Below are 25,952 nucleotides of genomic sequence, written 5' to 3'. Positions count from 1 at the left end.
TCTCTGCCTGTCTCTCTGCCTACTTGTGATTTCTCTCTGTCAAATAAATAAATAAAATCTTTAAAAAAAAAAAGAGAGAAGTTAGTTGTTTTTTTTTTTTTTCTATTAAACCCTTCAACTGATTGGATGAGGCCCATACACATTATGGAGGGAAATCTGCTTTACTCAGTCTACTGACTGAAATGTTAATCTTATCTAACAAATACCTTCAAAGAAATATCTAAAATAATGTTTGACCAAATATGTAGGTACTGTGACCTAGCCAAATTGACACATTAAAATTAACCATCACAACAGTATATCAACTCTCCAGCGCTAAGTCATAATTTAGTCCACCCACACCTCTACCAGATTTCCCTTGCACAAGTCATCATGCTAGACCATTAAATTAATAAAGACTCTACATATATTGGCAAGATATTTGAATGTCAGAGAGTGGGAAATAACTTTGGCAAAAATTCAGGGTCCTTCCATCTCAGTGGAATTTCTATAGAGTCAATGTGGTGCATACTGAGATTAATTAAGGTGAAGAATCTCTTCCCTCAAACAGAGCATGACACATAGTGAACTCTGGATTTTAGAGACATGTTTAAAAAAGTAATTTGGATATACCATTATGGCCCGTTTACATAATAAACTGAAAACTGCTAGTTTGAGGAGGGCCCAGAATGAGAGAAAGCTCTTCAACAGGTCCAGGATGTTCATACTATCTCAAATGAGATTGGTATACTGGAGATTTGGCTCAAGCAGGCCCTGAAGTCAAAGTTGCATGAAAAAGTGGATTAAAGGGGCACCAGGGTCAACTGAGCACACAACTCTTGATTTCAGCTCAGGTCATGAGCTCAGGGTCATGAGATTGAGCCCTATGTCAGGCTCTGTGTGGGGCATGGAACCTGCTTAATGTTTTCTCTCTCTGTCTCCCCTTTGCTCCTCCTCACTATGCTTTCTTTTAAAAAAAAAAAAAAAGATTAAATGGACTAAATAAATACACATGACCCCTACTCCTAAGATATTACCACTCCCAGCCCATCCTATGGTCTCATGGGGAGGGCCCTACAACCAGCTGGCTAAGGAAGAGAAACATGTGAACACAGCTTAGATGGTTCTTTATGACAGGTAAGTACCACCCAAATAAGGACAGCTGCAGCACTACAGCCCATTCTGGGACCTCCTTGAAGGGACAACGATGAAATCTTCCCAATGGGAAAAAAAGTGAGGAGGGCATCTGGTTGTTTATTTAGCCTATAAGAAAATATGGCCAGAAGCAAGAGTCTATAGTCATAGGCTGTGGCCAATAGTTTGGTGAGATGGTCAGGGACTTAGAAGGAAGTCTGGGGAAGTAGTATGGGAACAGATTTCTCTGAATGGGAAATGATGGGAAGATATTTGTGTCCCATGTGAATGAATGAGAGGATCTTAATACACATAAAGATGACCAATTCTGAGGGTATCAGTCAGCTGCTTTTCTCAGCCACTCGTGTTATTACCCAGTGGGCTCATAAAGTGACCATGGCCCCAATGATGAAGGTTATGTGTAGGCTCAGCAACATGGACTTTCACTCACCCAAAATGTCCTGTTTATAGCTACTACTGAGGGCCCAGTCTGCCAGTGGGAAAGACCAACACTGAATCACCAAAATGACCTCGTTACCTGGGTGATACAGCTTTTCTTTCCCTGCATTCAGTGCTTCCAGCACACTACCATCTTACAGATGGTACTTATAGAGCACCTTATGCATCACTGTGGTATTTCAAATAAAATTTGCTTCTGATCAAAGAGCTCATTTCATAGCAAATGAATTGTGGCAGTGAGCCCATACTCATGCTACTCACATGGTCTTACCATGTCTTCCATCATTCTGAAGCTTTTTTTTCCCCCCTGAAAAATCTGCCTTGATAGAATGTTAGAATGGCCTTTTGAAGCCTTGATTTCAGTGCCATTGAGATAACTGTTATCTTGTGGGACTGGGGAAGTGTCTTTGAAGATGCTATGTACGCTTTAAATCAACATCCAATATATGGTGCAAACGTGTCCAGGAATCGAGGAGTGCAAATGGGAGTGGTTCCACTCATTATTACCTATCGTGATCCACTAGCAAAAGTTTTGCTTTTCATCCCTGCAACCTTGGGCTCTGCTGGACTGAAGCCTTAGTTGTAAGGAGAGGAATGCTTCCACCAGAAAACAGTAATTGTTCCATTAAACTTAAAGTTGAAGCTGCCACCTTGGGTTGAGGCTGCTTTGGGCTCCTCATGCTTCTGAATCAACAGGCAAAGGAGGAGGTTACTGTTCAATTGAGTGATAGGTCCTGATTACCAGGAGGAATTTGGGCTGCTAATACATAATGAATGTAAAGAATCCTATGTCTGAAATATAGGAGCTCCCTTAGCGTGTCTCAGTGCTACCACGTCCTGTGATTAATGTTTATGGAAAACTACAACTGGATTCAGGCAGGACTGCTAATGGCTGAGACACTTCAGGAATATTTGGTTTATCCTGAAAGAATCAAAATCAGCTGAGGCACTTGCTGAGGACAAAGTAGATATGGCATGTATAGTAGAAGAAGATAGTTATAAATACTAGCTATAACAACATAGCCAGTTGTAAAAATGAGAACAGAAATAGCATGCATGATTCTCCATTTTGTTATGTTTGTATACATATTAATCAAATATTTTTGTTTCCTTCCCTCTCCTACCCCTGTCAAACATAAGATTTATTGGTTATAGTTAACTTTATATCACAGGTATAGGACCGGAGTGAACCTAACCCAAGGGCTTTTACGTCCTCTCTTGGGGAAAGCATTAATGTGTTTTCTACTATACACAGGATAGTGTCTCATGTCAGTAGAAAGTATGATTTATTGTCTTCATTTGAAGAGTGTGATTTAAGGAAATGTTGATAAGCAGTGGACTGTTAAGGTCATTTTTATGTGTCAACTTGGCTAGACTACAGTTATTCAATCAAACATTAATCTAGGTGTTGCTGTGAAGGTATTTTGTAGATGTGACTCAAGTCCATGATCAGTTAGCTTTAAGGGAGATCATCCTAGATAATCTTAGGAGGGCCCGATTTAATCAATTGAAAGACATTAAGAGTAGAGCTGAGAAATTCCTGGAAAAGAAAAAATTTTGCCCAAGGATAGTAGGTTCATCTCGTGTCCAAGAATTCTAGCTTGCTCTTCCTGATTTTAGACTTGCTTAGCCCCCACAATCACATAAGCAGATTCACTGCAATAAATATATATACTCTGTTTTCTGGTTAAATACTGATGTAACATCTTCCAACCTTTCTTCTTCCAGGCCCCTGAGTAGGCCATTTTAACCTAGGAGTATGATTGTTCTTCTCTTGGGCTACTTCTTCTACACGAAGTGGATGACCAAATGCAATACCTAATGTTTCACCCACTGAGAAAAAAGTCCCTTTCAGAGATTCCCATGTGAAGCTTCTGTGTAATGCTGCTGCTTTTCATTTTGGTTTACATTTGCATATAGAGCCAAAAAACTGCAAGTCAAGTTCAGCCCTTTTCTTTCATCCTCAGCTGGTTATATGGGACTCCCATATGTCCACTATGAGTGATCTGAGACATTGGTGGAAGTGATGGGTGACATATCCATGTAGACTGTATGCCCTTAGTACTTCTTGTGCACAATTCTGAATGTACCAGTTCCATTTTCTTAAAGATTGCACTGGGCTCATCCAACTTTATCACTTTGTGATTCTGACGGAACATAGCTCTCACAATGAGCAGTTCAGGATGTCTGGTGACTTGGTTTCACCAGGTCAAGCATTCTGTCTTCACAGAGCCCAGTGGCACACCAGGAGCTTATTTTCAAAAACTGTGTAAGACCCCCATATGGGAGATTTCAAGATGTCTAGGTACTTTCCTTTTTCCAATGTGTAGTAGTTCAAGTAAAAGGCCATAGGTCCCTGTGGCAGAAAGATTAAGATGTCCCTCAATGATCTCTGACTCCTGATATGCATGCCTTTGTGTAATCCCCTTCCCTTGAGAGTGGGCTGACTTGCCAAGTTATTTCTAATCAACAGAATCCCATGGCATGGTCCCTTAAGAAAAGTGGCCCTGAATACTTTATGCTCATCCCTTTTAAAGGGTGTAAGACAATATCACTGTATTAGCCAACGGTAAAATAAAACAATAAAGACTTTGGGATTGATGGAGGGCCACAGATTATCAATGTCCAGAAAGCAGAGTGGGAAAATCAGTACCTAGGGTTGCTAAAATATATAACATGATATATTACCTAATGTGTTAGTTTTATTGATTTACTTTTTAAAAGAATTTATTTATTTGACAGAGCGAGAAAGAGCACGCACAAGCAGGGGGAGCAGCAGAGGGAGAGGGAGAAGCAGGCTCTCCACTAAGCAGGGATCCCAAAGTGGGGCTTGATCCCAGGACCCAAAGGCAGACACTTAACAACTGAGCCACCCAGGTACCCTTAATGTGTTAATTATAAGCAAAAAATTATGAGACATACAAAGAACAGAAAAATATGACCTAGACATAGGGACAATAAAAGCAAGCAACTAAAATTGTCTGAGAGGGCCCAGATGTCACTCTTAACAGAAAAGGACAACAAAACAGCCATTAAAATTATTTTGAAGAACTGAAGGAAAAAGCATGATTAAAGAAGCAAAAGAAAATATGACAATGCTTCATCAAATGTTTCATCAATGTTTGCTCTTCGAAGAGCAAACATTAGGGGTACCTGGCTGGCTCAGTCGTCAAGTATCTACCTTCAGCCTGCTTCTCCCTCTTCCACTCCCCCTACTTGTGTTCCCTCTCTCTCTGTGTCAAATAAATAAATAAGATCTTTTAAAAAAAGAACAAACAATAATAATGAAATTGAGGGGTGCCTGGCTGACTTCGTCATAGGAGCACATATGTGACTCTTGATCTTGAAGTCATGAGTTTGAACTCCACATGGGGTGTAAAAATTACTTAAATAAATAAAACTTTAAAAAAGAAAAAGAAATTAAAATTATAGAGGACCAAGTAGAAATTGAGTTTAAAACTGCAATAACCAAAATGAAAACTGACTTGAGGAACTCAACAGATTTGAGCTGCCAAAAGAATGGATGTAAATATTGTGAAGATTAGTAATTCCAAGAATAGAAAGAAAAATGAATGAAGAATGAACAGAGCCTCAGAGAAATGTAAGACATCATTAAGAATGCCAATATACATGTAAAGGAGAGAAGCAGAAAAAAAAAACTTAAAAAATAATGGCTGAAAATTTCCCAATTTACTGAAAAACTTTAATGTACACATCCAAGAAGCTCAAGAAACTCTGGGCAAAGATTCACAAAGACCTCATAGTAAAATTAATAAAATCTAGTCAAGAAGAAACCCTTGAAAGCAACAGAAAAAGATTCATCACTTAAAGGGAGCCCCAATAACGTCAATAGTGGGTCTCTTATGAGAAACAATGGAGACTAGAAAACAATGGGATGAAATATTCAAAGTTCTGGGAGAAGGGGGTAAATCTGTACAGAAGAATTTTCTATGTAAGTAAAGCTGTCTTTAAAAAATGGTGAAATGGGATGCCCAGGTGGCTCAGTTGGTTAAGCAGCTGCCTTTGGCTCAGGTCATGATCCCAGGGTCCTGGGATAGAGCCCCACATTGGGCTCCCAGCTCGGTGGAGAGCCTGCTTCTCCTTCTCCCTCTGCCTACTTGTGCTCTGTCAAATAAAGTCTTTTTTTTTTTTTTTAATGGTGAAATATGGATGCCAGAGGGACTGAGTCAGTTAAGTGTATGACTTTTGGTTTTAGCTCAAGTCATGATCTTGGGGTCACGGGATCAAATCTGCCATCTGGCTCTGGCTCAGTGTGGAGTCTGCCTGAGATTCTCTCCCTCTCCCTCTTCAAGAAGTGCTCACACTCGGGGCACCTGGGTGGCTCAGTGGTTTAAGCCTCTGCCTTCAGCTCAGGTCGTGATCTCAGGGTCCTGGGATCGAGCCCCACATCGGGCTCTCTGCTCAGCGGGGAGCCTGCTTCCCCCTCTCTCTCTGCCTGCCTCTCTGCCTACTTGTGATCTCTCTCTATCAAATAAATAAATAAATAAAAATCTTAAAAAAAAAAAAGAAGTGCTCACACTCTCTCTAAATTAATTAATTAATTACATCTTTAATGAATGAATGAATAATAATTAAAAATGGTGAAATAAAGACATTGCCGGTCAAACCAACAATGAGGGAATTTCCACCTTACAAAATACACTAGGGAAAGTTCTCCAGAATGAAAGTGACTTTAGATGGTACCCAAAAAAGTATCAGTAAAGGTAATGACATGATTATAAAAAATACAGCACAAATGCATATTTCTTCTCTTAACTGATCTAAAAAGCAATTCTATATATAAAACAATAAAGCTCCCAAGGGGTAACATTTCTGCATCTCATGGGAACTAATACACAGGTAAAGTAGATTTTGTTAACTTAAAATGGATATGGCAAGGTATACATGCAAGATTAGGACATTTCCAGACAGACAAAAATTATGGGAGTTCATCACCACTTGAGAACTGCCTTAAAAGTAATGCTATAGGGAATTCAAGTTGAAATGAAAGGACACTAAGTAACAACACAAATTCTTAGGAAAGTATAAAACTTACTGGTAAAGGTAAATGGTCAATTTAAGAATACTTTAAAATTGCAAAGGTGGTGCATAAGTCATATTTGAGTATGAAAGTTAAAAAACAAAAATATTAAAAATAACTAGCTAATTTCTTGATATACAATATAAAAAGATGTAAAATGTATCAGTATCAAATATAAAATGGGGGGGGGTAAAACCAGGGCATTTCTATGTAACTTAAGTTGTGATTAGCTTAAAATAGACTGGTTATGTTTTATGTAAACTTCATAGTAACCACAAAGAAAAAACCTATAGTAGATACACAAGTTAGAGAGAAGGAATCTATTTTAAAAAAACATCAGAGGTGCTTCGCTGGCTCTTTTGGTGGGCATGAGACTCTTAGTCTCGGAGTCATGAGTTTGATCCCCAGATTGTGAGTGGAGCCTACTTAAAATAAAAATAAAAGGGGTGCCTGGATGGCTCATTTGGTTAAGCATCTGCCTTTGGCTCAGGTCATGATCCCTGGGTCCTAGGATCGAGCCCCATGTTGGGCTCCCTGCTCAGCAGGGAGCCTGCTTCTCCCTCTTTCCCCTGCTCGTACTCTCTCGTTATCTCTCTCCCTGTGTCTCAGGTAAATAGTCTTTTAAAATTATTTATTTAAGACAGATAGGGAGACACAAAGAGAGAAGCAGACTCTCCACTAAGCAAAGAGCCCAATACGGGACTCAATCTTAGGACCCTGAGGTCATGACCTGAGAGCTGAAGGCAGATGCTTAACCCATGAGCCAGTCAGGCACCCCAAATAAAATCTTTTTTTTTTTTTTAATTTTTAAAGATTTTATTTATTTGAGAGAGAAAGAGAGATTGAGAGAATGAGTGGGAGGAGAGGCAGAGAGAGAAGCAGACTCCCTGATGCAAGATTCGATCTCAGGACCCTGGGACCATGACCAGAGCTGAAAGCAGATGCTTAACCAACTGAGCCACTTTGGCGCCCCTCAAAACAAAGTCTTTTAAAGATTTTTTTTTTTAATTTATTTGACAGATGGAGATCACAAGTAGGCAGAGAAGCAGGCTGAGAGAGAGAAGGATGCAAGGCTCCCTGCTGAGCAGAGAGCCTGATGCGGGGCTCAATCCCAGGCCCTGGGATCACAACCTGAGCCAAAGGCAGAGGCTTTAATCCACTGAGCCACCCAGGCCCTCCAAAACAAAGTCTTTTTAAAAAAATAAATAAAAATAAAAATTTGGGGGGAAAATCATCAAATTGCAAAGGAAAATAGCAAGAGAGGAAGAAAGTAACAAAGGAACTACAATACAGTAAGAAAACCATGAATGAGGGCGCCTGGGTGGCTCAGTGGGTTAAAGCCTCTGCCTTCAGCTCAAGTCATGATCTCAGGGTCCTAGGGTCAAGCCCGGCATCAGGCTCTCTGCTCAGCAGGGAGCCTGCTTCCTCCTCTCTCTCTCTGCCTGCCTCTCTGCCTACTTGTGCTCTCTATCTGTCAAATAAATTTTAAAAATCTTAAAAAAAAAAGAAAAGAAAACCATGAATGACAATGGCACATTTTCATGGTCTTATCTATCAATAATTACTTTAACTGTAAAGGATTAAATTCTTCAATTAAGGCCATGCAGTAGCTGACTGAACCAAAAAAAAAAAAAAAAAAAAAGGTGGGGGGGAGAAGAAGAAAAACCATCCCAAAATATGCCGCCTACAAGAAAATCACGTTAGCTTTAGAACACACATAGGCTGAAAATGAAAGGACAGAAAAGATATTCTGGGACACCTGGGTGGCTCAGTCAGTTAAGCGTCTGCCTTCAGCTCAGGTCATGATCATGGGGTCCTGGGATGGAGCCCCACATTAGGCTTCCTGCTCAGCAGGGAGTCGGCTTCTTTCTCCCCCCATACCCCTCCCCACTGCTTGATTTGTCTCTCAAATAAATAAAAAAATCTTAAAAAAAAAAGAAAGAAGACATTCTGTGCAAATGGTAATCAAGAGAGCAGAAGTGGTTATGCTTAAATCAATAAAAACAGAGTTTTAGTTAAAATCTGTCAGGAGACAAGGTTCGCTATATAGTAACTCATAGTTCGCTACATTCAAGTTTCGCTACATAGTCAATTCATAAAGAGGACATAAAAATTATAAATATGTATGCATTCAACAGAGCATTTAAAGCATTAAAGCAAATACTGACAGACCTGAAGAGAGGAATAGAAAGCAATAAAAGGACAGTGGAGAATTTCAATATCCAACTTTAAACAATGGACAGCTATTTCAGACAGAAAGTCATTAAGGAAAAAGTGGACCTGAATAACACTAGACCAAATGGAACTAGCATACATACACAGAACATTCTATTCAACAGCAGCAGAATACACATTCTTCTCAAGAACACACATATGTTAGGCTATAAGACAAGTCTTAGCATGTTTAAGACTGAAATCATATCAAGTTACTTTTTTTGAGCACAATAGTTTGAAACTACAAACAGGAGGAAAACTGGAAAATTCACAAATATGTGAAAATAATAAATTTTCAGGAGTACACACTCTTGAACAACCAATGGATCAAAACAGAAACCAGGGGCACCCAATGGCGCAATGGGTTAAAGCCTCTGCCTTCGGCTCAGGTCATGATCCCAAGCCCCACATTGGGCTCTCTGCTCAGCAGGGAGCCTGCGTCCTCCTCCCTCTCTGTCTGCTTCTCTGCCTATTTGTGATCTCTGTCTGTCAAATAAAGAAATAAAAATCTTAAAAAAAAAAAAAAAAAAAAAAAACAGAAACCAAAGAGTACATCAAGAAAAATGAAAATGGAAACAAATGTATGGTACAAAACAAACACAGATCTAAGAGAGGAGTTTACAGGGATAAAAGCCTATATTAAGGAAAAAACAAACAAACAGACCTAAGTACCTAACATCAGACCTCAAGGAACTAGAAAAAAAGAACTAAGCCCAAAGTTTGCATAAGGAAGGAAATGATAAACCTAGGAGCAGACATAAATGAAGGAGACTTAAAAGACAATAAGGGGGCACCTGGGTGGCTCAGTGGGTTAAAGTCTCTGCCTTTGGCTCAGGTCATGATCCCAGGGTCCTGGGATTGAGCCCCAAATTGGGCTTTCTGCTCAGCAGGGAGCCTGCTTCCCTTCCTCTCTGCCTGCCTCTCGGCCTACTTGTGACGTCTGTCAAATAAATAAAATCTTAAAAAAAAAAAAAAGATAATAGGAAGATGTGGTCCATATATACCATGGAGTATTATACCTCCATCAGAAAGGATAAATACCCAACTTTTGTATCGACATGGACAGGACTGAAGAGATTATGCTGAGTGAAAGAAGTCAAGCAGAGAGAATTATCATATGATTTCGCTTATTTGTGGAGCATAACAAATAGCACGGAGGACATGGGGAGTTAGAAAGGAGAAGGGAGTTGGGTGTAACTGGAAGGGGAGACAAACCATGAGAGACTGTGGACTCTTAAAAAACAATCTGAGGGTTCTGGAGAGGAGGGGGGTGGGAGGAGGGGTAAGCCTGGTGGTGGGTATTATGGAGGGGACTATTGCATGGAGCACTGGGTGTAGTGCATAAACAATGAATTCTGGAACACTGAAAAGAAATTTTAAAAATAAATAAATAAATTTTTAAAAAGAAAATAGAAAGGATCAATAAAACTTAAGAGTTGGTTTTTTTTAAAAGACAAAGTTGAAAAACCTTTTGCTTGTCTGACTTAACCAAAAATAGAGAACTCGAATAAATAATATCATTAAAGAAGAGAGTTCAAATATCGCAGAGCTGAATATGAAGGATTTGGAGCAGAAAGGAAGTAAGTTTGTAATTGGCACAATGTTTGTAAATCCCTGAATAATATTAAAAATAAGTGAAAGAGGGCTAAATTTGGAGTAACAATGAGAATTTCATGAATAAAAGATTATGATTAATCCACTTTCATCCAAAGAATTTTAAAAGTTAATCCCTAGATTGCTTCTCGGCCTTTTGGCTAAGATCGAGTATAAAAGTTAATCCCTAGAATACATAAGAATTGACAGCTATGGTTGACCTTGGGTAAGTAAACCACGTGGCTATAGAACCAGATATTAAGGAAGCTTCAATTTTTACTTGTTTGATTACTTTTGAATTTTGTAGCATGTGCTTTTATTACCTAAACTTTTTTTTATTTGCCAGAGAGAGAGAGATCACAAGTAGGCAGAGAGGCAGGCAGAGAGAGAGAGGGAGAAGCAGGCTCCCCGCTGAGCAGAGAGCCAGATGTGGGGCTCGATCCCAGGACCCCGGGATCATGACCTGAGCTGAAGGCAGAGGCTTTAACCCACTGAGCCACCCAGGTGCCCCCTAAATTTTTTAATTAAAAAAATCAATGTAACATCAAAACATACTTACACTGTACATGGGTGGTAATCTACCCAACGGAAATGAAAGAATGATGTAAGAATGTTTTTTAGTCATTTGTGATAAAAAATAGAAACAACTGAATGTGTAGAGCAGGAAATGGCTTAAAATACAGATATATATTCCATACTAGAAATATTCTGAAGCTTTAAAAACAGTGAGTTAGATCTATTATGTATTCACCTGAGAAAATGTTTGCAATTATTTGTGCAAAAAGAAAGTGCCATGAAATAGAACATTCTAGGTGGTATAACCTTCCACTGACATCCAATAAACCCTTCATCCTTGCAGGTATGCTTGAGCAGGAAAGAGCTACACACCCATACTAGCTATCTCAGGGATTTGTGAAATGAGAAGAAACTGTTTTGATTTTATTTCTGCCACATTTCACTAGTTTCAGTAAAAACACTACTTTATAAAATGATCTCCAATACTGGGTGTTATAACAACCCAGAAACAGCAATTGAACCAGAGCAATTAAGAATTTTTACCTGTTAATTACTTTTTCATTTTTCCACTTGAAGTTTTTTCCCAAGGATTACTGAAATAAATCAATACTAATAAATTCAGTTATTTTACCAACTTTTACATTAAAGGAAAACCAATATTTCTAAAAATGATATCATGATGCTAGACTAGGATGGGGAGAAAGGAGAGGAAATCTTACTGGCATCTCAACAGTATGAAGTCCCTGATGTAGATTAAATTGCAAGCCATGATTAAAGGCCTTTCCACACTCGTAAGGTTTCTTCCCAGAATGAATTCTCTGATGGTGTGAGAAGCTTGAATGATAGCTAAAGGCCTTCCCACATTCCTTACATTCATAGGGCTTCTCACCAGTATGTATTCTCTGATGTTGAATAAGGTGTGAATGAAGTCTAAAGGCCTTACCACATATCATACATTCATGAGGTTTCTCACCAGTATGAATTCTCTGATGTCTTTTGAGGTGTGAGCCCTGTCTAAAAGACTTCCCACATTCCTTGCACTCATAGGGTTTCTCACCAGTATGAATCCTCTGATGTAGACTAAGTTGTAAGCCATCACAAAAGGCCTTCCCACATTCACTACATTCATAAGGTTTTTTGCCAGAATGAATTTTCTGATGGTGAGAGAAGCTTGAGTGATAGCTAAAGGCCTTTCCACATTCTCTACATTCGTAGGGTTTCTCACCAGTATGAATTCTCTGATGTATGGTAAGGTGTGAGCGATGCCTAAAAGTCTTCCCACATTCTTTACATTCATAGGGTTTCTCACCAGTATGGAGTCGAAGATGTTCAGTCAGTTGAAAGCCACGAATAAAAGCCTTTCCACATTGTTTACATTCATAAGGTTTTTCACCAGTATGAAGTCTCTGATGTTGAGTAAGCTGTGATCGCTGCCTAAAGGCCTTCCCACATTCCTTACATTCATAGGGTTTTTCACCAGTATGAATTCTCTGATGCAGAATAAGTTCTGAGCCATAATTAAAGGCCTTTCCACATTCTTTACATTCATAGTGTTTTTCACCATTATGGATTCTCAGGTGTTGTTTAAGTTGTGAACAATGAAGAAAAGCCCTCCAACATTCCTTACATTCATTGCCCTTGCTACTATTTTGAATTCTCTGTTTAGTAAGATACAATGTATTAATAGTTTCTGCACATTCCTTACATTCAGAAAGTTTTTCTTCAGAATGAGTTCTTTTGTGATGACTAAAAAATAAATGGTAACTGAAGTTTTTTCTACATTCTTTACATTCAAAAATTTTCTCTCTATTATAAAATTCCTGAGTGAGTAAAGTATGTTGGTTAAATATAGGCATGGGTTCATGGTTCATAACGAATTGCCTGAAATAGCCCTCCTGTTCCTGTTGTGTCTCAAAGTGACTACTGCATTCCCAAATATCTCTGAAAATGGACTTCTCAGGGACATGACTTTTAAATTGTTCCATGACAGCCCATTGGGATGGCTCTGTCTCATAAATGTCTCTTTTTGGAGATAACTTCTTGGTCTCACACCTGGACACCAACTCTGAAAGATAAGAAACACATTTTAATTGCTGGCTTTGTGTTAGAAAATAAGTATCATATCTATGGTAGAAAAGAGAGATAACTGAAAAATAATTCACATAAGAAATGAAAGGCTTGGAGAGCTCTTCAATACCATCGTGCAACTGAATGAAAAAAAAAAAAAAGGATAAGGAGAACACAGAACACAGAGAAAGGAGAGCTCATAGGAGAAGGTGAGAGTTAAATAACAAGTCAAGTCAGTGGGTGTGAATTTTTTTTTTTTTGAAGATTTTTTTAAACAATCTCTACACCCAAGATGGGGCTTGAACCCACAACCCTGAGACCAAGAGCCAAACATTCAACTGACTAAGCCAGACAGGCGCCCCAATGGTTCTGAAAATGTGATCTACCTCAGAGTTTGTTGCAATTATGGATGTTTAAGAAATATTCTGAATCAAATCAATCAGTATCTACCACAGTCAGTGTAGAATGAGATCAATTTAATAAGCATGTACAAGAGTGTGTTTTAACAATTTCCACCAGGCCAAAGAATTATGATATGGAGACTGCTAATTGCCCACAAATGTATATTGTATATTGACTGAACCCAGTTTTTTAGTTGAGAACAAGGCTGCTCAATATAAACACTGCATTTCCCAGACTCTTTTACAGAATATGTGATGTAACTAAATTCTGTCTTAAAAAGACAGAATACTGTATTATATATAATACTGTATTATAATAATACTGTATTATACAGTAGCTTCTGAAAGGTTATAAGCCAGGTGGCCCATGACCTATGTCCTTTATTCTCCCATTTCCTCAGACTGCAATGTGGATGTGGTGTCATGGTTTTGCAGAGCAGAGCTTACACTTTAGCCTGGACTTTAATGCAAGAGAAAATTAATCTTCTATATAGTTTAGCCATTATTATTTTTTTTGTCTCTGTCACATGCAGCCAAAATTATAACCAAACCCAAATAGCTTCCTATGGAACTGAAATTTAAAAATCCAATTATTTGTCATGAGAACATAAGGCCCTCTGGTACTTATAAGGCCTCATTTTGAGTCCATTTCTGTTTTATTGGTGTGCTACAATACTAACCTCCTTTCAACAATTAGGACATGCCAAAGTCATTCTTTTTTCTTTTTTCTTTTGCCAAAGCTGTTCTTATCTTAGAGCTTTTAGGAGGCTGTTTCAGAAGAAAAGGCTTAAGATTGACAGCTGTATAAAGCATTCTGTTCTAACATAATTTATTTTTCTATTAGTTTTCTATTTTCATAGTGATGGACTTTTGGGCTGTTTTCAATTGTTAGCTACTGTTATTAGTACTGCTATGAACATTCTCGTAAATGAAATTGTTGCATCATGGGATATACATTTGTTCAGAGTTCGTTGACACTATCCAATAGTTTCCTCATTTTCTCATCAAACTATAAAAGAGTTCCAGTTCTTCACATCCTCACCAGCACTTGTTATTGTCAATCTTACATTCATTCAGGCATCCTGGCAGATATGTCATGATACTGCACTATGGTTTGATTTGCAATTTCCCTGATGACAAGTGAGGCTGAACATTTTTTTGTATGTTTATTGGCCAACTGCATATCTTCTTTATTTTTTTTAAGATTTTATTTATTTATTTGACAGAGAGAGAGATCACAAGTAGGCAGAGAGAGAGAGAGAGAGGGAGAAGCAGGCTCCCTGATGAGCAGAGAGCCTGATGCAGGGTTCAATCCCAGGACCCTGAGATCATGCCCTGAGCTGAAGGCAGACACTTAACCCACTGAGCCACCCAGGTATCCCTGCATATCTTCTTTAATAAAGAAGATTGGGAACTCAGGTCTTTTGTCCATTTTTACTGATTTTGTGTATGTGGTAAAACTCATATGACACAAAATCTACCAGTTTCACGATTTGGAAGTGTACAATTCAGTGACTTGTTAAAGAACTCAAAACCAAGACATCCATTTCTAAAAACTAGATAAAGTCTTTAAAATAAAATTCATATTATGGGCGCCTGGGTGGCTCAGTGGGTTAAGCCGCTGCCTTCAGCTCAGTTCATGATCTCAGGGTCCTGGGATCGAGTCCCGCATCGGGCTCTCTGCTCAGCAGGGAGCCTGCTTCCTCCTCTCTCTCTGCCTGCCTCTATGCCTACTTGTGATCTCTCTCTGTCAAATAAATAAAATCTTTAAAAAAATAAAAATAAAAAATAAAATAAAATAAAATTCATATTATATATTGATGATAAACACCATTTAAAAAGACTAGATTTTTCATTTGAAACCATGGAGACCAAAAGGAAACAGCACAATAATTTTCAAGTAGTAAAAGAAAATAACTGTTAACCTCAAATGCTATACCCATTGAGACTGTTCTTTTTCTTCTTTTTTTAAAGACTTAATTTATTTTATTTTATTTTATTTTATTTTATTTTTTTAAGATTTTATTTATTTATTTGACAGAGAGAAATCACAAGTAGGCAGAGAGGCAGGCAGAGAGAGAGAGAGAGAGAGGAGGAAGCAGGCTCCCTGCTGAGCAGAGAGCCTGATGCAGGACTCGATCCCAGGACCCTGAGATCATGACCTGAGCCGAAGGCAGCGGCTTAACCACTGAGCCACCCAGGTGCCCTAAAGACTTAATTTATTTTAAAAAGAGAGTATTTGAAGGGGAGAGGCAGAGGGAGAGAAACTCAAGCAGACCCCAAGCTGAGCGCAGAACCAATGTGGGGCTCAGTCTCACGCCTGAGATCATGACCTGAGCTGAAACCAAGAGTCAGACGTTCAACCGACTGCACCACCCAGCTGCCCCTCATTCAAACTATTCTTAAGGAATAAAGAAGAAATACAGGCATTCTCAGATGAAGGAAAACTAACAGAATTTTGTTGCAGACATGCCCTTAAAAAGAGTGGCTAAAGGAACCTCTTCCAAAACAAAGAAAATAACAGAAGAAGGCTCAGACCTTCAGAAAGGAAAGAATAATAGAATGAGCAAAAAGAAAAAAAAATACCAGGCTACCCTTTACCCCATGAGTTCCTTTAGTCCTACTTTATGGTAAAGCAAAAATTTTAACACTATCTCTTGCGGTGATCAATGTATATAGAAGAAATACTTAAAACAATCATACCAAAAGTGTGGGGAAGATAAAGGGATCTAAATGGATGTAAGGTTTCTATACTTCACTTTAAGTGGTAAAATATCAAAACCAGCAGGCTGTGAAAGGTATGTACATATATGCCAATACTCAGAACAAACAATAAAATAAAAATAAAAAAACAAAAGCAACATATTAAAAAGCATAAGTCAAAAGGTACTCTAGAAACCTCTGAGTAATTCATAGGCAAGAAACAAGAAACAGAAGAAATGGAAGAAAACAACAAAATGGCTGGGGAGCCTGGGTGGCTCAGTCAGTTAAACGTCCGTCTACCTTCAGCTCAGGTCATGATCTTGGGATCCTGGGATTGAGTCCTGTATCAGGCTCCCTGCTTAGCAGGGAGTCTGTTTCTCCCTCTGCCCCTCCCCCCACCCACATACCGTTTCCCCTCACTTGCACTCTAATACTCAAATAAATAAAATCATTAAAAGAAAACATAACAAAGAAAAAGGTAGATATAAGCCTTCATGTATCAATAATCTTTTCAATAATTATTTTAAAGGTAAATTTAAAAATACTTCACGTATTTTATTATTTTATTATATACCTTTAAAATACTTTAAAATACTAAATCACAATTAAAAGACTGACACTGGCACAATGGACAGTGTGACTACCAACATTGTGACTATAAGAAACTCACTTCAATCATGACATAGGTAGGCTGGAAGCAGGAGTGGAAAAATGTGTATCATGTACACCTTAATCAAAAGAAAGTAGAAATTTTTTAAAAAGTAGAAATAGCTATATTAATATCAGATAAAATAGATTCAGAATAAAGAAAACTAGTAAGTACCACTGACAGAGTTTCAAAATACATGAAGCAAAAACTGAGAGCTGAAAGGAGAAAGAGACAAAGCACTATTATACCTGGTGATTCAAATGCCCTGCTCTCAGCAACTGATACAACTACCAGACAGAAAATCAGCAAGGATATAGAAGAACTGAATGGAACATGTCACCCAACAACAGCAGAATACACAATGTTTTCAAGCACACAATGAACATTCCCCAAGACAGACCTTATTCTTTTTTTTTTTTTTTTAAAGATTTTATTTATTCGATAGATCACAAGTAGGCAGAGAGGCAGGCAGAGAGAGAGGGGGAAGCAGGCTCCCTGCTGAGCAGAGAACCCGATGTGGGGCTCGATCCCAGGACCCTGAGATCATGACCTGAGCCGAAGGCAGCGGCTTAACCCACTGAGCCACCCAGGTGCCCCTCTTTTTTTTTTTTAATGTCTCATTTTGAAGTTTTTAAAAGTTTATTTGACAGAGAGAGACAGAGTGAGGGAGGGAGCACAAGCAAGAGGAGTGGGAGAGGGAGAAGCAGGCTTCCCACTGAGCAGCGAGCCTGATGCCGGGCCAACCCCAGGACCCTGGGACGATGACCTGAGGCAAAGGCAGACACTTAATGACTGAGCCAGCAGGCGCCCCAAGGCAGAGGGGCAGAGGGAGTGGAGGGGCAGAGGGAGAAACAGACTCCCTGCTAAGCAGGGAGCCTGATACAAGACTCAATCCCAGGATCCCAAGATCATGACCTGAGCTGAAGGTAGACAGACATTTAACTGGCGCCCCATTCTAAGTTGTAAAGCAAATCTTAAATTTAAAAGAATCAAAATCACAGAGTATATTCTATGATGTATAGTAAAGAATTTAAACTTCACCAAAGAGAGATCTGTCTTTGGTCTTCATCTCCAGGGAGAAAATCTCTACATCTTTGTTTAGGACCATAGCTACCAGACAGTCTAACAATGGGATTTATGATGTAGGCTTTGAGCTGTGTGGTACCAATTCTCACTGAGCAGCGAGCAGAGAGGCAGGAATCTAAAGGTATCTAAAGGTATCAGCTCTACCTCTTGAGAGGCTGCAAATAGAAAGGCCAACCACTTGGGCAGCCAACCCAGAGCCCAATAAAGTTCTGGACACCAGTATTCAGGTTAGTTTCCCTATCTGGCAATGCTACATGGTATAGTTACACACAGTTGATGGGAATAGTTAGTATTGTCCATGAATGCAACTGGAAGCTCCATGTCTGGAAATATCCTGGGCTCTACCTGTAAGGGCCTGGTTAGCCAGAGGAACTTAGTTGCAAACCCCAGATACAGGGGCAGGCCAGGCCAGATGGAGACATCCAATCAGTGGGGCGTACATATGTTTACTGTGGAGAGTAGTAGGAGGAGTCAGAATAGCCGTTAGAGTAGTAGGGGGAGTCAGAACAGCCGTTGGAGTAGGAAGAGGAGTTAGAATAGCGTTAGAATAGCTGTTAGGATAGCCATTAGAATAGCAGTTAGAATAGCTTTTAGGATAGCCGTCAGGATAGCTGTTAGAATAGCAGTTAGAATAGCTGTTAGGATAGCCGTTAGAATAGCCATTAGGATAGCCGTTAGAATAGCTGTTAGAATAGCTGTTGTTATAGCCCTTAGGGTAGTCTTCGGGAGAGTAGGAGCGTCGTGGTCATCATGGTCGTCGGGAGCGTCGTGGTCATCCTGGTTATCGTAGTCGTAGGCAGTGGCGCCACGGTGAACCGCCTCGCCGCCAACAGCCTCACCGCCAGCAGCCTCGCCACAGTGAGCAGCCTCGCCACCACTGAGCCGCCCCAGACCCCAGCCCCGCCCCCCCCCGCCCCCCCCAAGCCGTGGCGCCAACGCAAGCGGCCTTGTTGGAGTGGCATCATTATGGGGAGCGGCCCTTTCCGGGGGGTGACCTCGTCAGCAGTGGCCTCGTCCTGGGAGCGGCCTCGTCCAGACTGGCCTCTTCTTGAGAGCGGCTCCGACCTGGGAGGGCCTCGTCCTAGGAGCGGCCTCCTCCAGAGTGGCCTCATCCGAGTGGCCTTGTTGGTGTCATCGTCATCGTCTCTTCCTAAGAGATGGCCCCTACCAGTCAGTTTGATTTTTGATGCTTGGCTGAAATAAAGCTTTGTTTGATTTTTGCTTTGTGTCAGTCTCATTCCTTTGATCACGGACCCTAACATTCTACCCATGTGTTTCTTCCCCTGGCTGATTTTAATCTGTATCCCTTTGCTGTAAAAAACTGTTAACTGTGAGGATAACAGCTTTCAGTGAGTTCTCACTTCTTTAGTGAATTATCTAAGGGTGGTCTTGGGAACCTCTGAAATTGCTGTTGGGGTCAAACATAAAGACTGTGGGCTGTTCCCTCTTTCACATGAGACCACAATGGAATTAAAGTATAAATCAATAAAAGAAAGGCAACAGGAAAAACTCCAGACATCTCCGAATAACACACTTCTAAATACTCCGTGGGTGAAAGAGGAAGTCTCAACAACAACAAAAAAAATTAAGGACTATGAGGACACACATATATGGATTATATACATATATACACACAATTATAAGGTTAATAAGAAACCTATAACCGGGGCGCCTGGGTGGCTCGGTGGGTTAAAGCCTCTGCGTTTGGCTTGGGTCATGATCCCAGGGTCCTGGGATCGAGCCCTGAATCAGGCTCTCTGCTCAGTGGGGAGCCTGCTTCCCTTCCTCTCTCTGCCTGCCTCTCTGCCTACTTGTGATCTCTGTCAAATAAATAAAATCTTAAAAAAAATATATATATAACCTTACATTCACAACTTTGAAAACTTAGAAGAAATGGACCCAATTCCCTGAAAATCTGAAACTACCAAAACTTAGCCAACATGAATAGGTCATCTGAGTAGTTTGGTAACTATTACAGAAATCAGATTTGGGGTGCCTGGGTGGCTCAGTTAAGCATCTGACTTGGCTCAAGTCATGATCTTAGGGTCCTGGGATTGAGCCCTGCATCTGACTCCACACTCAGTGGGGAATCTGCCTGTCCCTCTCCTTCTGCCCCTACCCCTGCTCATGCTCTCTCTGTCCTCTCTCAAATAAATAAAATCTTAAAAAAATAGTAATAAATCAAATTTATAATTTAGAAGATCCCAAAAAAGAAATCTCCAAGTCCACATGGCTTCACTGAAGAATTTTACCAAACATTCCCAGAATCTTGTAACCAGTTTCTTCCAGAAAACAGAAGATAACACTTTCCAAAGCACTTTATGAGGCCATGATTACTCTGATACCAAAACCAAAGACAGCATACACAAAATAACTGCAGACCAACACCCCCCATGAACTTAGATGAAAAAAATCCACAATTAAATTTTACCAAACTCAATGATGTATAAAAACAATGATATACAATGACTAAGTGGGATTTATTCCAGGTGTGAAAGACTGATTCCATACTTAAAAATCAATGTAATCCATCATATCAACAACTAAGGAAGAAAAAATCCCATGATCCTATTAATAACCACATGATTAAAACAACTCTCAATGTAAGGGAGATAAACCGTAAGAGACTCCTACTCATAGGAAACAAACTGAAAGTTGCTGGAGGGGATGAAGGTGGAAGGATGGGTTAACTGGGTGATGGACACTGGGGAGGGTATGTGTTTCAGTGAGCACTGGGCATTGTGAAGATTAATGAATCACAAACCTGTACCCCTGAAACAAATAATACATTTTATGTTAATTAATTGAATAAAAAAAAAAAACCTCTCAGGGCATTAGGAAGAGAAGGGAACTTCCTCAAATTCCTAAAGAGCATGAAGGGCATGTACAAAAAACCTAGAGCTAATATATTTTATGATAAAACACCAAATCCTGAATGTTTTCCCCCTAAAATTGCTAAAAAGGATGTCCATTATTACCACCCTTATTTAATACAGGCCCTTGCAGTTCTAGCTATTCCAATAAGGCAAGAAAATAAAGTGCACAGTTTGGGAAAAAAGGAAATAAAACTATCTATTTGCAAATGATATGACTGACTATAATAATGAACCTACAAGGAAATAACTGAGTTGAATAAGGTCACAGAATATAAAATCAATTGAACTTCTGTACATTGACAATACACAACAACCAAAATAAAAAGGCAATACCATTTATAAATGCTCCTGAAAAACGGAATACTGAGGTAAAAAAATTAATAAAATATGTACAAGATCTATATGATAAAAATTATAAAATGCTAATAAAAGAAATTTTTAAAAATACTTGAAGAAACATGCTGTGTTCATGGATTGGAAGACAACAGAGTAAAGATGCTAATTCTCTAACTTCATCTATAGGTTTACATAATTCCTATGAAAGTATGAGCAACCATTTTTGTAGATACAGACAAGCACTAATACTGATTCAGAGATATCATCAAAGACCTCTAATCTGTAGTATGACCCTACTCTTGGCCTCCAGGACCCTGTACTTTCCTAGAGGACCTCTTTCCATCCCAATCAACCTTCTGCTATCTTTTTTTTAAAGATTTTATTTATTTGAGAGAGAGAGAGTATGAGCAAGGGGCAGAGGCAAAGAGATAAGCAGACTCCACAGGGAGCAGGGAGCCCACTGTGGGACTTGACCCTAGGACCCTGGGATCATGACCTGAGCCAAAGGCAGACATGTAACCTGAGCCACCCAGGCACCCAACCCTCTGCTATCTCTACTTCGTCTATGTAATTTTCTTTAAGTTCCCCAATTTCTAATTGATCTTAATTTTTCCTAATATACCATTAGAACATATGTTCTTGATCCACTACTATAACAGTTAAAAAAAGGTATTCCTGTCACCTCATAAAGCAACTCGTAGGAATTTTTTAAAAAATTAATAAACACTGTTAATTGTGTCCTTTTTTTTTTTTTTTTTAAAGATTTATTTATTTATTTATTTGACAGAGAGAAATCACAAGTAGACAGAGAGGCAGCCAGAGAGAGAGAGAGAGGGAAGCAGGCTCCCTGCCGAGCAGAGAGCCCGATGCGGGACTCGATCCCAGGACCCCGAGATCATGACCTGAGCCGAAGGCAGCGGCTTAATCCACTGAGCCACCCAGGTGCCCCAATTGTGTCCTTTGATAAACAGACATTTTTAGGTTTGGTATAATCCCATTTATCTATTTTTGCTTTGGTTACCTATACCTTGCTTGGTGTTATAGCCCAGAAATCCCTGCCAAATCCAATGTCATGGAACTTTTTCCCTATGTTTTCTTCTAGTTTGGGTTCTTACATTTATTCTTTGATCTATTTTGAGTTAATTTTTGTATATGGTATAAGGTAAGGATGCAACTTTGTTCTTTTGCCTATGGATATCCAGTTAAAGATACAGTCCTTTTCCCTATTGGATGATCTTGGCACCTTTGTATAAAATCATTTGGTCATATATCTGGGAGTTTATTTCCAACCTTTTAATTCCATTCCATTTTTTAAATGATTTATTTATTTATTTAGAGAGAGCGTGCACATGTGTGGAGAGGGGCAGAGGGGGAGAGAGAGAAAATCTCAAGATGCCATGCTGAGTACGGAGCCCAATGTGGGGTTCAATCTCACAACGCAGAGATCTTGAATATCAAGAGAGTTAGAATATCAACAGCTGTATATCAAGAGAGTGACTAAGTCACTTAGATGCCCCTATTATATTGCACTCATCTGTACGTCTGTCTTTATGCCACTACCGAACTGTTTGAATACATAGTGTTGTAATAAGTTTTGAAATCAGGTTTTCCGGGGCACCTGGGTGATTCAATGGGTTAAGCCTCTGCCTTTGGCCCAGGTCATGATCCCAGGGTCCTGGGATCAAGCCCCACATCGGGCTTTCTGCTCAGCAGGGAGCCTGCTTCCTCCTTTCTCTCTGCCTGCTCTATTTGTGATCTCTATCAAATAAATAAATAAAATCTAAAAAAAAAAAGAAAAAGAAAAGAAATCAGGTTTTCCCTAATTTGTCTAAAATAACTTTATCAGCCTAATATTCTGACCAATTGAAATAGCTTCCTGCCTCTAGATCATTGCTTACTCACCTGGGCACCGTCTTCCTGTCATTTGAAATAGCTTCCTGCCTCTAGATCATTGCTTACTCACCTGGGCACCGTTTTCCTGTCATTTCCCTCACAACCATCCAGGGTTCCTTCCCTTGCTCTAATGAAGAGATCACAGCCGGCTTAGATATAGAAAGTCCTGATTATAAGAAAAAAAATGGAGATGAAGGAGAAATCAAAGTACCCAAATACCATGATTCATAATTGGTTAATAAATAAATAAATAAAAGCACAAAATGTGTATTTGATAGTCTACAGACAAAAAAAAAAGAAAGAAAAAATTAAATACTCATATTCCGGTAAACTCAAGATAAAAAACAAAACAAATAAATAGGTGATAAAATGCTATTTAAATTAGTAATCTTTCGGTCTCCACTTTACTATTTGGAGAAAACAACCTCCTGAGTATGCTTATTTCAGATACTTTTCAATGTTAAATGAAAAGTTCTTAGCATATAACTAACTACCAAAGCCAAATTGTTTAAAAGAAAGCACATTTTTTGTAGGAAATGGAATATTGTTCATTTAAACACTAAATAGTAAGTGGTATTTCTTGACCCAGTCCATCAGTTTCATCACTGAAAGTTAAAGAGCTTCACACCCAGACCCTATATATATAGTTTTAACCTACTCTAGTGCACCCACAGGTTTAGCACAGTGTAAATGAAAAAAAAGATGAAGTGGTTTCTTTGACCATTAGTTAACAATGAATTTATTAATATTAATATTAAATAATCAAATAATCAAGCATAAGTTTTAATGGCACAGAATTCCAATTCGGTTCTTTAATCGTCAAGAAGAACATCAATTATAAGGACCAGAGGAAGGGGTGAGGATGGGAAAAATGAAGATACACCCCCAACTAAGGGTGCTCATTCCTATACAAAGAAAAAATTCATCTAGTCATTTGAAAGGTGGCCCTAAAATTCATAGTAAAGGAAGCAGAAATTCAAAGAAACAGATTCTAAATTATAAGAGGCAGATAAACTTACCCAGTGAAACCAAGTTGCTATAGTTCTCCAACATCACATCTTTGTACAAATTCCTCTGCATGGGGTTCAGGCATTCCCATTCCTCCTGAGAGACATCTATAGCTACATCATTGAACATCACCAACCCCTAAAATGACAGAGCACAGTACTGTTTTTGAAATGATAAGAGCTATTTTTCAAAAGGAAGAAGAGGTGCTAAAAGAAAGCAGGAAAGAAAGGAACAGCATATATATATAGTATATAGTGAGTATACAGGGAAAGGTTGGAAGCTTGTGACCTGGGTCAAAAAGGAATTTAGTGGAAATGACCTCTTAAAAATTCAATTTCTGCAGACACATTCTCTTGTATAGAATGGAAAACTTAATCAGTCATCTAGAAAGTTAAAAAAAATAAGTAGAAGTTTCCAACAAAGTAAAATAGTTGGAAATTTTATAATCTTTCCAGAATGTCTTATGAAAACCTCCAACTTGAGAAAAAGGACTTGAAGATTTTTCTTCATCAGTATGACTATTATGTCATAACTATTTTTACTTTTCAAGAAAATTCTTTAGTAAATACCCAGTGCAGACTGTATATTCCAAGGATAGACAGAATAACAACTCCCATCCCATATGCTCTTCTTCCATGTAACCTTGACATACCCCCACACCATTGATATAAGGTCTATGTCCTCGGCCCTTGAACATGATCCTGGGAAAACAGCTGTGACTTACTCAACTTATAAAGTATAACAGAAATGACTATGTGACTTCTGAAGCTGGGTTATAAAAATATCTCTCCACCCAGTGAGAACACCCTACACCAATTCTTAACAATGTCTATTTGGAAAAGTCAAAATTATGGAAAAGTTCAAAGATTTCCCATGTCTGATTCAATTAACCCTCCCTTACAACACCATTTCCTGTGAGGACATCTCATGTGGGTGGCTGGTTTTTCTCCTACAATCTTACTCTGTCCTCAAACTCATTCTGTCCTCTCTTCTCATTGCTGTTGCCAGCAACTGTCCCTCCCCTAAAATCTAATGTCATCATTTCATCAGACATGCATTATCTCTACCTACTGCAGTGCTTTGCTAACATCTAGATTTTCCCCCCTCAAGAATTTTAGCTCCTGGCTCAGTGCCACCATCTCCCAACACTACTCCTATCTTAATTCTCAGTGATTTCAAATATCTATATAAGGATTCCATCTATTAACCTGCCCTCCCAATTCCCTCACCTCCTCTCCAATGATCTTGTCTTCCACTCTAGTTCACTCTTTGTATCACTATCCAAGACCTCATCACTAATAGTAACTTCGACATCTCCAACTGTCTTTCTCTCTGGTCACCGTTATATTGTCACTCACCATACTCATACCTCTTCTCCACCTCTTACCCAACTTAAATTCTATATTCATCTAATCCTCCAACTTGATAATGACTCCTAATGTGGACTTCCTTTTCATACTTGCTAAGCAAAGCCTGAATCCTATATAAATCTAATTCTCTTCCTATTCTCACTTTATCTACATAGCCAAATATGAGTAGAGAAAACCACCAACCTTAATGACAAGTTTTTATTTTTATATTTTATTTTCCTTTCTTAAATGGTTCAGAAAAAAAAATAGACATTCAGATGTCTTACACCCACTCTTGTCCTTTCCTTTTTTCCTCCACCTCCTAACCCCTTATAGATGAGCTATTTTATAAGTTTCTTTGTGTGTCTTTGCAATGTTTTTAAGCAACTATCTATATATTCTCTATATATTATTTATATATATTATATATATTACATATATTATACATATTACATATTTATATATATTAAGTAAATATATGTATATATCTTTCCACACTTCACACAGAAGGAAACATACTATAATATATACACTGTTCTATGCTTGATTTTTAAATTTTAAAGTTAATGGTTTCCTTATTTTTCTATAGGTACATATCCTCCATTTTTTATCATAGTTTATTTAACCAGACATCTCTAGATGAACACT

At 38.8% G+C, this 25,952-nt stretch overlaps 1 protein-coding gene across 4 annotated transcripts in view; it reads right to left on the bottom strand.

The window, feature by feature from the left end:
- Nucleotides 1–10,925: 10,925 nt before the first annotated feature.
- Nucleotides 10,926–25,952, bottom strand: part of ZNF461 (zinc finger protein 461) — a 36,744-nt gene continuing 21,717 nt past the window's right edge. For 3 of the 4 annotated variants that reach the window (XM_082708904.1, XM_082708905.1, XM_082708906.1), the window contains 3 exons: nucleotides 23,967–24,093; nucleotides 23,018–23,113; nucleotides 10,926–13,001 (listed from right to left, as the gene is read on the bottom strand). In XM_082708904.1, the coding sequence (XP_082565030.1) occupies nucleotides 11,611–13,001; nucleotides 23,018–23,113; nucleotides 23,967–24,093 (1,614 nt within the window). In that variant the 3' untranslated portion in view covers nucleotides 10,926–11,610. Of the gene's footprint in view, nucleotides 13,002–18,187; nucleotides 18,723–23,017; nucleotides 23,114–23,966; nucleotides 24,094–25,952 lie in introns of those variants that run through there. The other variant, XM_082708907.1, reaches the window with a different exon arrangement.

The sequence above is a fragment of the Mustela nivalis genome (assembly GCF_964662115.1).
Source record: "Mustela nivalis genome assembly, chromosome: 18".
In the NCBI taxonomy this organism is placed as follows: Eukaryota; Metazoa; Chordata; class Mammalia; order Carnivora; family Mustelidae; genus Mustela; species Mustela nivalis.
Note: the sequence above shows the minus strand (reverse complement) of the source record. Positions and strands in the feature narration are given on the sequence as shown.